The 13,619-nt window shown below is 43.3% G+C and overlaps 2 protein-coding genes across 4 annotated transcripts; one reads left to right on the forward strand and one right to left on the reverse strand.

Annotated features, from left to right (window-relative positions):
* Window positions 1-1,009: 1,009 nt before the first annotated feature.
* LOC102209234 (C2 calcium-dependent domain-containing protein 4C-like) lies at window positions 1,010-3,430 on the reverse strand. 2 transcript variants are annotated; one of them, XM_005727090.2, is made up of 2 exons: window positions 3,323-3,430; window positions 1,010-2,067 (listed from the first exon to the last, which is right to left on the reverse strand). In XM_005727090.2, exon 2 carries the CDS (start codon window positions 2,022-2,024, stop codon window positions 1,404-1,406), a length of 621 nt encoding a protein of 206 aa, XP_005727147.1. In that variant the 5' UTR covers window positions 2,025-2,067; window positions 3,323-3,430; the 3' UTR covers window positions 1,010-1,403. The 2 variants fall into 2 exon arrangements, 1 of the variants encoding a protein (XP_005727147.1); XR_001290303.1 differs by lacking the exon at window positions 1,010-2,067 and adding an exon at window positions 2,921-3,116.
* Window positions 3,431-3,565: 135 nt separating this feature from the next.
* On the forward strand, window positions 3,566-5,576 carry org (oogenesis-related gene). Of its 2 annotated transcripts, none has more exons than XM_013909327.1 (5): window positions 3,566-3,732; window positions 3,843-3,914; window positions 4,028-4,202; window positions 4,907-5,049; window positions 5,254-5,576. In XM_013909327.1, the coding sequence occupies exons 1-5, from the start codon at window positions 3,652-3,654 to the stop codon at window positions 5,365-5,367; spliced, it is 585 nt and encodes a 194-aa protein (XP_013764781.1). In that variant the 5' UTR covers window positions 3,566-3,651; the 3' UTR covers window positions 5,368-5,576. The 2 variants fall into 2 exon arrangements, with proteins under 2 accessions (XP_013764781.1, XP_005727148.1); XM_005727091.2 differs by having other exon boundaries at window positions 3,569-3,732; window positions 3,983-4,202.
* The last annotated feature ends 8,043 nt before the right edge of the window (window positions 5,577-13,619 follow it).

Below are 13,619 nucleotides of genomic sequence, written 5' to 3' on the forward strand. Positions count from 1 at the left end.
GGAGCTACCTGCCAAGGAGCAGCAGGTAAGCGCATAGTCCCTCCTGCTAGCCCTCAATGACTAAGTGGAGTCCAATTTAAGGAACATACAATAACAACACAATAAAAATACATTCAGATAGACTGCGATATGAACCTCTCCAACTTGTTTTATATTAATCAACACAGATGTTCTGCATGCCTTTTTTCTTTCATCTCCTGTTTTACTTTCATTAAAGCTGAAACACCTGTTTGCCACGAGGAACGGCCTAAATCACGCACAGAAACAGCACGGCGGGTGATTTTAAATTTAGATCACCTTTATCTATTCCCGTGTTCAAGGGTCAGCCTTGTGTTTCCCTCGCCCTCGGCTTAGATAAGGGTACTCTGGGCCATAATGATATTTACCTGCTTAATTTCAGTGTGTGGGAGGGTTAAGGATGCATGCTCCAAGGATGTATTAGGCGACCAGCGGTCTCTTCATATGCTAAAGAGCAAGCGCTTGGTTCATCTGGCAGAAGGACGCATTCAGCGCTGCAGGACTCAGGGCTCATAAATACGTGTTCAGCGAGGAAGTGAATAGGAGCAGGCAAACTGAGAGTGACTGACATTTAAGCGGTAGCGGAATCCATTAACCTTAACCTCACGGGTGATGTGGAATATCCTCAGTGAATCTTAAAGGTGATCTTCCTCTGTGCTCAGCTCTAGACTTTGAACTCTTTGCGAAACAAACCACTTCTGCTTTGTGTCTGGTTGTATTAACCAATCATGTCTGAGTTTTAGTTGCATGCAGGTATACAGACAAACTGTCTCGAAACCTTGTGACAGTGTGATAAGCTTTTAAAAAAATTTTCAGTATTCAATGTGTGCAATGACAAGCAGACAGAAGAGGAAGTGTTTACCAGACGTGTGGTGGGTATACCAGAAGACCTGAAAAAATGTCCCAAAGGGTTCTGAAATTTGGTTAACCAGAACCAGGTGCTTCAATACTAAATCGATATTTGAAAGTGACACCAGAGTAGTGACAAAATCTGGTACAATTTAATTAGTTTTCAGTGTTTTACACGGGAGAAAAACTTTTATTTTTACATGCAAATTTAAATAAATACATAACATATTTTCTTGGCCTTGTTACCACACAGTCAAATATATAGTGATGTTTCTAATGGCAGGAGATGAAGTGTTTCTTTATGACCTCGTAGAAGCAGGGTTTACGGCTCTCATCTGGTTGCCTTGGTGGTGGAGACGATGAAACTGTGGTGGAGGAGGCAGAAGAAGCCTGTAGTGCTCTCTTAGACTGTGAGTCAGCCAAGTGTTTGGATAGTCTCTTCTCCGGCCCTGACAGGTGGGAGGACTTGCCTTTAATGTCTTCTGTGCTTTTCCCGGGAGCTCTGCTGAGCCAGTATGAATTCTTGTCATTTTTATTTAAGCGGTGCGGGCCTGCTTGGCAGAGAAGTGCCTCCTCGCCTCGCTTGCCATCTGGGGGCTCTGACTTAAGGTGACGAAGCCGTAGGGGGTGGTGATTTTGGTCAAGTGCGGCAGGGAGAGAGCGGCTTTGCTTGCGGGGTCAAGGCAATGCTGGGTCTCACTGTAGGAGCAAGGAGAGTGCAGCTCCCTCTGAAGGAGAGATCTCCTCTTGGTTAAAGGGTCTGAAACACACCGCTCAGCTTTGCGCTCTGACCGAACTAAAGCAAAGCTGGAGAATGATGCAGATGACGAGACCGTGGCGCAGGCCGAAGAAACTGAGGATTCTGGCGTCATCTCTGAGCCCCCTTCTCTCTCTTTGTTACTTTCCTTGTCCAGTGATCTGAAGCCAGTCTGCACAGACAGACTTGGAATGGTGAACTGTGGGATGCTGTCAGGAGTCAGGATATTCGGAAAAATGTTCTCATGGGAATCGAAGGACTTTGCGGTGCCGGTACCCCACGAAAGCGCCTGGATCCCTGCACTGCTGTGCCTACGTCCTGTGGGGAAATCATCTGAAGCTTTGCTTCCACTGCAGATAGCTCCAATGGTGAACGTTCTGGTGACGGGATTCTTATTCATGTTTAAATCTCTTTAACCCTCTCTGCACACAGGCTCGGAGCGTCTGTAGATTTTGAAATAGGAGTGGGGAGAGGCATCTTTTATGCTTTTCCACATCCCTTTGTCCTCCAGCAAATGCATCAAAGGGTGCGTAAATGTGACGAAGACAGGTAGCGGAAACAGTTTCCAATTAGGGAAACTGTCAAGTATGGAAGCTTAATGATGGGCCTCTTTTTTAAACCTCTTTGTGTGCCAAGGAGCACGCAGGACAGATGTTGTATTCTGATAACTACATGAAAGGTTTAGATTTTGAAAAGAAACTTGTTTAACATTTTAAGATTCGCACATTTTTTTTTATTTGCAGTGGGACAGGTGCTATTGCATATTTTATTAGTGACTAATAAAACAGTGAAGAGTACCCATCGCTCCTTTATAAATTAGATTTTGTAAAATTGCAGCTTTTGCAAAAAGGATGTTTAAAAACAAACAGCTAAGCTGCAAATATGTATGAATTCTACAAAGTAAATATTTATCTGTGATATTTAAAAAGTTCTAGGAAACTGTTCTGTTGATTAATAAACTGTAAAATCCACCCAGGATATAAGTGGGGCTGATTTTAGCTGATACATCGGTATCTACAATTATAATGGCCGTTAAATGAAAATTAAAAATTAAAAAAGGGAAACACAAACACTTGTATTTTATGATTGTTGATGTTGGAATGTTTGTCCACCAGAGGGCGCTCTGCAACGTCCCTGTCGGTAAAACAGCACACACAGGTCACCCAGCTGATCTGATCAGAGGTGGGCAGAAAGCAAGCTTGTGTGACAATAAAACATTTTCTTAGGAAATAACTTTATATTACAAATGTTAGCCTTCTCCTTCTTTCAGCTGCTCTATTTAGGACTCACCACAGTGCTTCATCTGCCTCCATCACACCCGACCTTTGACATCCAACCTTCTGCACTGTCCCTACATTTAGAGTCCCCAATCTTACATCCACTCTTCCACCAACAGTAGCACAGTTCCCTGCAGTCTGGAGGCAGTCTTTGTTAACGGGGCCAGTATGGTTTATTCCCATCTTTCAAGAACCCGGCCTTCACCCCCTGACCGCTTTATATCGACAGAGATATAAATGAATAATACATTTAAAAAAATAAATAAAATAATACATTTCAACTTTCTAACTAAACTGGGGTTGAAGTAAATTTTAGCGTTGGTCTTAGACTTAGTAACGTAAAAATAACAAGAAGTTGGCCCCCCGAAATTCAAGTTATGTAGCAGAAATTTTGAGATTACAACCCAAAACTTATACTTACAGATCGCATGTTTAAGCGCTGATAGAAAACATTTCAGTTGCAGAGACACGTGTATATTTCACGGCTGCATTTTAAGTTTTCCATTACCCGTTTGTGATCCCTCCCAGCCCAAACCGTTTTGCCCGCCTTTTTTGGCCTGATGGAGGTTAATTGGCGATTTGCTCATTGGCTCGCGCTGATTGCAGCAGGTGCATTTGTCTGCATTGATTGGCTGCAGCGTTGACGCTTCAGGGTACATTTCATGCTCTAACTCCTTCACAAGCTGTGGTTTCTCAGTTCGCCCTCGGTCTATCGCAGCCCTCCAGCTTCAGGTTTTAATCCGCAGAAGAATGAGTCTTGAGGGCGTCAGCGAAGTTGTGGAGGTGGAGGTGGAGCAGGATCAGGTCCGGGTCCAGACTAACAATACTGAGGTAAAGGAGAGGGGGACTTCTCGCTTCTGCTAGCTGCTCGGGTCCTCTCGCACTAGCAGGAAGGTTGTTTGTGTTTTGTTTTTTCACCGGTCGTGTCTACTTACCTGCAGGACAGAGTTGTGAGGAGAGACCGGGTGCTTCCCTCCCTGCTGCGCGGCCTCTTCTGGCCCTTTGGCATCGTTGTACGTAGCTGACAAAGTTACACCCCTCTCTCCAGCTTTAGCTAAAGTAACATTGCTCTGATTTGCAGGTGCGTGCATACCGCGGCTTTTGGTGGGTGCTGGGCTTACGGCAGACAAAGGAAAACGTCCTCGTTAACCCCACGGTTTCCAGCCCTGGGCGCCAGAGCCTCTCGGGCCGCAAGCGCCTGAGCCGGGTCACCCGCCTGCTGCTGTACGTCCTGCCCCGCTGGATGCAGAGTGCCCTCGGCTATCCGGTGTCCAACAGAATCGGACTGTCCCTGTCCCCAGGTAAGTGCATGTTTATTTTGTCGAATAATATGAACAGGACACGGACTGATACCACTGTTCAGACATGGCTGATACTTAAAATAAGTCAGTGGAGACAATTAGGTGACAGTTTGTCATTAGTAGAGAAAAGAATTTGAAAATGGGGCCAAATGTACTTGTACTGGCTCTACGTTTTACCTTTGACTCTTCAACTGCTAATGTGAATAACTGCTGGCTTGCAGCTTTGCCTACAGAATATTTCTGTTTTTAGAGTTACTGAGGGACTCTGTTTAGAATCATGAAACAAACGGTTTGAGCAATTCAGCAGTAAAACAATGTTTATCTGAACCTCCTGTTAAAAAGCTGATTGACTAAGCAGCCTTATGTCTAATAAGGAGTTGTCTGGCCTTCTGCAGCCGCTTACTGAACAAAACCTAAGAATTTCAGACACTTGTGGCAAGTTCAGTTTACTTTCACTAGGTATTCATTCTTTGATCCTGAAGTTTATAAGTGTTAGATTGTTTGTGCTTAAGTAGTGTTTGGATGTGCCATACTGTATATGGAACTTATGATTGTACTGTTGTCCCCTCTGAGCAGGACACTCTTGTACATGATTTAATTAAAGTGTTTTTCTCCTGCTTGAAGGTTTGAATATAAATGAACTTTAAAGTTTTCTCTGAAATTGAGTGAACACTGCGTCATGAAAGGTCATGCTTTGTGAACAGAAATCAGAGTGTCTCCTGCAAAGCCCTGTGGAAAGGGCAGTAAGAGAAAACGGGATAATGTGGAGGAGCAGCAGACTTGGGTGGAGGCGCTCTCTCAGGAGCTTCCTGACGATGATGGACCTGAGGTTGACCCTGACTATGAGGTTGGTATTGTGGGGGGGGGGAGACAAGGAAGCAAACTTTGCTGTGTATTTTTCTCCCCCATTAGTTTTATGCAGAGCTGTAAATTTAAAGTTGTAAAACTCACTCCAGAGACCACATGCTTGGTTTCTTTAACCTGTGGCTTTAATTTTAGTTACAGACATGAAGTGCATCTTAAAACATGGCCGCTTCCTTTCTTTTTAAAGCCCAGCTCTGTAGAGACGGAGAGTGAAGAATACCGCTCGCACAATGACACAGAAAGTGACCTTGAGGTTTCGGAGAAGGATGTCGTCATTGACGACGTGAACATGGTGAGCTGAGTGGCGGCACTGTTCTGCAAACGAATTGTTGAACGGCTGAATCAGCTCAGCTTTCTTGTCTCTACAAGGAGTTGATGTGCCCACTCCTGAAGTCTCCTGCCCTGCTGTTTAGCGTGTCATATTGAGTGTCTTTGTTGCAGGTTGTTCTTGTATGTTTATATTTCATAATTCAATAAAACTTTATCCCTTTGCCTTGGCCTGCTTGTGTGTTACCACCAGATGGCAGTAATGCTACATAAAACTAGAGTTGGGAGCATAAGGGGAACTGGACTTCAGCTTGGACATGTTACTGTTCATGTACGGCACAACATGAACACAAACCTTGCAAGTTTGCAAATGTTCTGCACTAAACTTGAAGAATATTAGTAGGGTAGGTTTTCTGCAGCTGGTAGCTTGCACTTAAAAGATGCTCACACTGGTCTTCAAATCTTGCAGCCTCATGTTGATGTCGTATCTGTAAACATCTAAGGCGCTTCAGTTGTGCAGGTGTATTTTATAATATTTCATAATATTTCTCCTTTACAAGATCAGTACTAAACATTGCAAGCAATAATGGGCAAGCTGAAGGTTGAAGGCTCTGGACTCATTGTGCTAGAGTCTTTTATATAGGACTCACCACGAGTGAGGTTCTGATCAGCCTCTGAGCTGTCGGCTTAGTTTTTCTTAGTACAAAATGTGTGCAGTCTTACTGTTTGTAGATATGCATGTATTTAAAGACAAGGATTTTAGCTTAGGTTTCAAAAATTCATGTCTGACATGCACATCAAAGGTGTGACACTTTCAAACCGTGACGGCAGATGAACCAGGACTATTTTTGACTTAAAGCAGGTGACTTTCAGCTGTTTGACTCGAGTTCATCCAAGCAGAAAAGTGCTCTTACCACAGCGCTCACATCTGACTGTGCTGCCGGTGAGGGGGACGGCTGCTGTCATGTGGCTCTCATAAGAGGCTGACGAGTGTCATTTTCTGCTGCCCACAGAGCCGAACCTCTATCCGTGTGCACGCACGGTCCCTCTGTTTACTGCTGAGTGTGAGGTGTACTTACAGAAGCTCATGGCAGGCTGCTGTGAAGAGCCCTGAAAACCTCTTGAAAAATGACTGAACCGGTACTTGTTCAACAATCTGCTCCCACGCGGATGAGCTGCCGCTGTACCGATTTTGCATTGTCAGTAATGGGGGAGCGGATCAGCTCGCTAATGGTTTCATTTATTTTTGGGTTTTATCCAGTTTTCATTCCCTGGATGGATGCGAACGAGGCTGGAGGAAGGAGCACTCTTCAAAATAACACTGTGTTGAACTGTTATTGTGCTGTAATTTGAAATGGGGGAACTCCGCCTGTTTTCTTCATAAAGGTCACTTATTAGTCATATAAAGAATTCACTTTGGAAAACAACTGAATTCTTGCTTTTTCAGTTTCAGTGTCTGCTTTGATGAGGGAAAGTAAAAGCCTGACCTGGAAATTTTAACAGACTCGGAGTGCACCGTAGCACACTGAACCCGTGCTAGAAGTGAGGATGTCCTGGCCCTTTCTGCTCTGATTTTTGCCTCCTCAAATGTCTCTTTCTGAAGTTTTTACTGTATGTTTGGCTATTGAAAATTCAGTTTGCGAAGCTGCCGCCTTCTTTGATCTTTTTTTGGAGCTCATTGAGGTCTAATGATTATTAGAGAGGGCAGGTATTCTTCACTTTAAATTTATCATTTGCAAGTTAAAAAATAAACAGCAGTAAACATTTAAGTGCTTTCTCCCCTCTTGCAGTGACCTGTGCTACAGTTAAATTACTTGGAGGGAGGTGCCACATCCAGGGTAGATCAGTTATTTGCTTGTTGGTGCCAAAAAATCCAGCTGCCTTCAATTAATTCCTAAAAACACACGAGGTTGTTTTGGCAGTAAAGTTTGTGACTTCCTTTTTTCCTTCCCTCAGAGGTGTTTTTCACCCTGTGATGCTGGGGTGCAAAAGCAGCTTCGCTGAAGTTTCACATACTGATGTGAATTAAACGCTTAGTGTGTGTGTGTGTGTGTGTGTGTGTGCGCGCGCGTTTTCAGGAAGGGCAGCAGCAGTGAGAGCTGGCTACAGAACAGGAACTTATGGTCTCTTGGGGCTCTCATGGCTGTCTGAACGTTTGAAGGGTAGACCGCTCAGCGGAGGCAGCACTAGAGAGCATCGACCTCTATCTCTGCTGTTTGTAGCCAGCTGGAGACCTGCTTTTAAAGCACAAGCTCTGCCTTTGCCTTTCAAGTGCAAGGTAAAAATCATGAAGTCTGGAAGGGACAAAAAAAAAAAAAATGCATTCGCATATTCAAACCTGCTGTGGAACAAAGACTTTTTGCCTCATGCAGAGAATATAGTGGGGCTTTTGTTCTGTAACGGGTGGTTGCATGCAGTATGATTTGTAGAGAAGATCAGTTCAGATGCAGGGTGGCTGTGTTGCAGGCGGTAGGTGCTTTCATATTTATTTTTGTTTTTACCGGATTTATGTGAGCAGCACAGATGGTTTGAAAACCTCTCTGAAATGCACAAACCTAGAGGCAGAGCCGTATCTAGGACTTGACGACATTGGCTTATTGTCACCTTGAGTGAATGGCAGCAGGTGCCGGCTGCTCTCCAGGCCTCCAGCCTGACCTGCGGGCTATTATCTGCCACATTACAATGTGACTCTGTAATGTCAGCCAACAAGACTGCTCAAACCAACTCCCTTGTCTCTTACTTTTTCTCTGTAGCGTTCTTTGCTGGCCCTCCGCACCCTCCGCAGCACAGTCATGCAGCGTGATTCACTTTACCTCAAGCCTAATGACCGGCTGTCCCCGTAGATTTCAGGAGCATCCATCATCTTCAGAGCAGCAGAGCAAGAAAAGAGGCATGAAAAATGAAGCAGACAGACAGAGCCTTTAGTTAGTCATACACTTTGATGCCCGGGACTGTGAGGGTTCTCAAAAAGTTTCAAAGTAAGAGGAAAGAGCAGATTTTGTAAAAGCGGCGTTGATCTGCTGCTGATGGATGAGCGAAGGGCCGACTTTTGCTCCCGCCTTGGGGAGCTGTCGCTCAAAATCAAGTCAGCTTTCTGGAACAAAACAATCCAGTAAGGATAATGTGACATGGCAGCATTTTTCATTCCCTTAATGCTGTTTTATCCCCCTCACATAATTTTACATCATAATCTGGTGCCCTGAACCGTCAGAGGCCAGCTTATCCTCCAAGTCCACCGGAGTCACCGGGTAGCTTCACCACATCTTATCATCTGGATCATAGTATTTTAGGTCTCCCCGTGCCTCTCGAACAGTCCGGCTGGAGTTGAAGCCTCTGCTTCTATCTGTGTTGCGATTGTCCTTGTCTGTCTGGAGGTCGGTTACACCTCTGAGTCACACCAGCAAATTGTGTCGGGCCTTCGAAGTGTGTGATGCCAGCCCCCGCTGATGGCAGTGAGCAAATCCATTTACACATTTAGGATGCTATTCTGAGCACAGAGACCAACAAGACACGTGACCACTGGTGGATTTGTGGTATGTGTGCAGAGGGGGCTCAGTTTGACAGCTTGTAGATCTTAATTCACGATCGGGATCTGCAGTGCAGACGCCTTCCTGCTCTGAGTGGTTTGACCTTTGACTCTTTTATTTAATTTGTTCGCACCAGCTGCAGGAGTCGTGGCGTTTTCGGCTCGCAAAAAGCTGGATGGAGTTGAAAAGGTCAAACATCAAATTTTATCAGGCAGTTCATACCAAACAAGATGGAAGACAGTGATTTGAGCTTTGAAAAGTTTTCAGATCCATTTTTTAAATGAATTTTAAAAAATTTGTTGTGCTCTCAGTTTTTTTTTTTTTTTTTAAAACCTCGTGTTTTTTTTTTTTTTTTTTTGTCTGGATGTGATTTTGCAAGCCAGAGTAACGTTTTGAATACGAAGTATAACCATGAAGAGTTTATACAGCAGATTTCAATTATTCATGGACCCGGGCACGGTGTCAAACCTGCACTTCGTCAGTGAATGTATTGGATAAACTTTATTAGCAGGTAGATACAGAATAACAACAATGCAGCATAGATACTGTAGCTCTGTTTTAGTGTTAGAGGATATTAGAAGTAACTCTTTTGCTTTTTTTAATGTGTTCTGTCTCTATCGTTGACACTGAGCAGTGCTGTAAGCTGCTCCCGACTGTTGCAAATATAAAACTTTTGGTATTTGTATTGAATATCTTTTAAAATTAATTTGATTGCCTATTTCTACCAAGTCTATTTTTCTTTAGAAAAAGGCCAGTAAGTGACGAAGAAGTATTAAACAGCGCAATGTATTTAAAAATTGTTAAAATAAACTGTACGACTGCATTTTGGGCTACTTGAGAATATAAAATTCGTAGCATGTTGTGAGTGGGAGTAAGAAACTCTGTCAAAGTCAAAGCTGAATAGTATAAAATCTTCTTACCCCTAAATGTCAGCATCTCAAACCTGTACTGACAGTAGGCACAGCTCTTGAATAAAGACGCTCTGACACTTTCCACCCACCGTTATCCTGAACGGCAGCAGAGGTCGCGGCTCCACGTTCACACTGAGATTCTAACTTAGCAGCTTTTAAACCCCGCATTGGTCCCCTCAGCGCCACGAGCAGGGTTATCTTTGTGATTTTAAGAAGAGAGCAGAGCGTAAAGGTACAAACTGGAGTTTCTGAGCTGAAAAACTCTCAAAAGAAAAAAATTGCTGTGTTCCCAACGTTGATATCTTTACACCAAATTTATTTCATGTTTGTAAAATCAGGTTTTGTGAGCGTGTGCTTCTTCAGCTCTGAGGGTGAACTCCTTCTATTCACTCCTCTCTGCTGCCAGTCAACTATAACCTCGGCTTCTGGTTTCGAGACAGACACATGGGATTTATATTCTACCAGGTTAGAAAAGGGACAGCTGCTTCCTCTGATGCTGCCAACATTGACTCCACCTGTTCACATATTTTGTACACAGATGATTTTAACAGTTACTTTCGCTTGATTTCTGAATTTGAAACATAGACTGATCATTAATGGTGAGATTACTGCTCAAACAGCTGCTTAAAGCAATATCCATAAATTCATTAAATAATTATTCTGCATTAAATGTTAAGAATAGTAAGTAAAATATTATGTGGTGATACTTTTTTGCTCTGTCTGATTTCACCTCTAGTAATATGTCTTTATATGTGCTTAAAATATGTTTTGGCCATTTTTGCCAAGTCTCTTTCTTATAGTTGAGTCATGACCTCTGACCTTAACAAAGCCAGGCGAGGCCTGCAGGTCATCAGATGTTGTTCTGGTTCTTCTGTGACCTCCTGGGTGAATTTTGGTTGGCCGGTCACTCCTGGGAAGGTTCAGCACTGTTCCCAGTTTCTCCATGTGCGGATATCTGATCTCACTGTGGTTCACTGGAGTCCCAGAGCCTCAGGAATGTCTCTGTAATTTTTTCCAGACTGATGGATGTCAGTGACTTTGTTTCTCAGCTGTTTCTTTAAACCTTTTAGCCTGCTTCACTTTGTGAGACAGCTTCTATTGAAGTGATTCAGCAGCTCTGACAGTGATCAGGCCACAGTTTATTAGTGATTTAACAAGGCTTAAATGTAAGACTTTTTGGAAAATCTTCTGTGGACTGACGAGACAGAAGCTGAACTTTCTGGAAGGTTTGAGTACCGTTACATCAAACTAACAGCGTTTCATAACGAGAACATCCCAGCAGCAGGCAGACAGGGTGGTGGTAGTGTGATGGTCTGGGCTCCTCTGCTGCTTCAGGACGACTCGCTGTAACTGAGGGAACCATGAATTCTGCTCCATATCAGAAAACCCTGAAGGAGGATGTCCGGCCTTTACTTCATGTCCTGAAGCTCAAGCGTGCTTGGATGATTCAAAAGAAACTTCATCAGTGTGGCTGAATTAAAGCAATTCTGCAAAGAAAAGTGCTGCAATTCCTCCACAGTGATGTGAAAGAACATATCACAAACACTTGATTGCAGTTCTGGCAGCCAAGCGCGGCACAGCTGTTACCATGTTTAGTTACCTTTTCACACAGTTAGGTTTGAATTTATTTTAAAAATTAAATTGTTTAAAAGAAATCAGCATTTTGTATTTACTCGAATTATGTTCCTGTAATATGAAAGCCTATTCAACTTGAAACATGAAAGTGTGACAAATGTAGAAAAGATAAGAAATCAGAAGGGGAAAAGCGGTTTTCCTTTCACGCTCATACCCCATCGTACCTGCTGCATGAATAATGAAACCAGACACCTGACGACTCGTTTAAAGAGCATTAAATTCTGCAGGAGGGGAGGGTTACCCCTTTCCCCCATTAGAATGTTGTTTTGTGTCATTGTGTGTCATTTTTTCTTTTGAACTTTACTTTGTTTCACATTTACTCACTAATACGTTTCGTTTTCACTCGCTTGTTACTTTAATGGCAACCTGCCACTTGATTAGGAGCAACCACCAAACCTACAATAGTCACAGAATGAGTTGAAATATGCCCTTTTTGCAACATTGCATCGTCACCATGACCTTTTCACAGGGGGGGGATTTAAAGAACATCTTGTGCCCATCTCTCGGATATCAACAACTCCTGGAATAAGAACAGAGCAGCGGAACAAGAAGGACAGTCTAGGATGGACATGTGGGTCTTGGTGGCCCGTGGGGTTGATTCTTGTTGTTGTTATATATACATATACCCTCTTTTTTTTTTTTTTTTTTTTTAACACTATAGTAATCTATCTAATGAGAGTGAGATGATAGAAAATGACAGTGTGATAATTACCACCTGAATCTCCACCTCTGTTTTGCACCATTGTTGAGATGTTCTGTAATTTTGTTGTTTTCATTCACTCTCACAGCTCTCACAGCTCATTTTCAGAAGGTGATACGTCTGTGCTGTGCTCACAGCTCGTATCTACTGTTCCCAAGTGGCCATAAATAACAAAAAAAACAAGCATCATGTGCTCTGTGTTTGAGGAAATATGCTTACTTGCACTACACCACTGCAGCGGGGAGACCTGGCGTCGGCAGGTGAGGTGAATGACAACAGCAAGTTAAAGATATCAAGTAACATGAGACACAATTGTTTTAGATCCCAGCATACAGAACATAATCTGGCCTTTCAATGCTTCTAAAACAAACGGCTTAATTTAAGAGATACTGCGACACCCTGGGGAGGGACGCACACATACACACCTTAATCCCAGGTGTGGAAACCATTTAAAGCCCTGCTGTCTGATCTGTATGCTTAGTTCTGCTTGACACTGCCATTCTTTTTTAGATGGAAAGGAAAACCAACTGTTTCTTTGATTTGATGTTTTGATTGTGATATTCGTTTCCCGTTCTGAATGCCAGACTTCTACATGCTCTAGCCTTCATCAGCAGAGTGCTTTCAGGCTGTAAACAGCTTGAGATTCTCCAAAATGCCCCACTTTCCTATTCCCACAGAATACAATCTGTGGCAGCAAAGGGACTAATACGCTCCAATTACCAGCTGTCCAATTAACCCACATTTCCGTGCTTTTTCTTGTTCTTCGGGTGAAAACAGTTTGTGTTGACTCCGTATTGATGATGCTGGTCGCAGAAGTAGGACAGATAAATAAAAGGACGGTTAAAGCTTTTGCTGCCGAAAGCTGAACATCCACCGCAGATGATTTTTGCTGGATTTTAGGAAAAATACTATTCATTATGCAGTTAGATAACCCGATGTATCATGGAGAAATTACACGTCGCTTCTCCTAGATGTCGAGGCAGTTCTGGGATGATGTTCTCTGCGGTTTACTCTCTGCTGTCGTTTTGTTTGTCATTATGTTTTCCCCCGCAGCTCAGCGTAGTCCTGTGCTTTTGAGAATGTGCCAGGCACAGCTGAGTGACAGCGCTGATAACATGCAGAGTGAATGTTAAGCTTCCTCTTAGTCACAGTGAGACCTTTCTCTCCCGCTCTCTCACACACAGAGCAAGCCAAATCCTAAACATCCTTGATGTGGCCAGTGGAACAAATAAGATTTGTCGTCTTTTCACACAGAATTGCGCTCCTTGTTCACTGTATGCATTTATTTCCACCCACACGCGGACACGCATGTTTCATGGCTGCTGCATGACTAACTGTAGCATGCTGGAGAACTTCCATCAGGAGTTCAGCTAATTACAAAAGGCCTTTCAATATCGGAGATATTGGAGATTTTTGTGATCGTAAAGCCTAGCCTTGTTTTAGATCCAAAACATAGATCTGTGTGTGTGTGATCTAAGTGCTATATGAATGTATCCTTTCACTCTGAGACCTC

The sequence above is a fragment of the Pundamilia nyererei genome, unplaced genomic scaffold (assembly GCF_000239375.1).
Source record: "Pundamilia nyererei isolate P.nyererei 1_Seehausen unplaced genomic scaffold, PunNye1.0 scaffold00023, whole genome shotgun sequence".
NCBI lineage: Eukaryota > Metazoa > Chordata > Actinopteri > Cichliformes > Cichlidae > Pundamilia > Pundamilia nyererei.

Coding starts and splice junctions, on each gene's coding strand:
- LOC102209234 (XM_005727090.2), bottom strand. CDS start 2,024: ATGAATAAGAATCCCGTCACCAGAACGTTCACCATTGGAGCTATCTGC.
- org (XM_005727091.2), top strand. CDS start 3,652: ATGAGTCTTGAGGGCGTCAGCGAAGTTGTGGAGGTGGAGGTGGAGCAG. Junction 4,203..4,906: donor CGGACTGTCCCTGTCCCCAG/GTAAGTGCATGT, acceptor CTTTGTGAACAG/AAATCAGAGTGTCTCCTGCA. Junction 5,050..5,253: donor AGGTTGACCCTGACTATGAG/GTTGGTATTGTG, acceptor TTCTTTTTAAAG/CCCAGCTCTGTAGAGACGGA.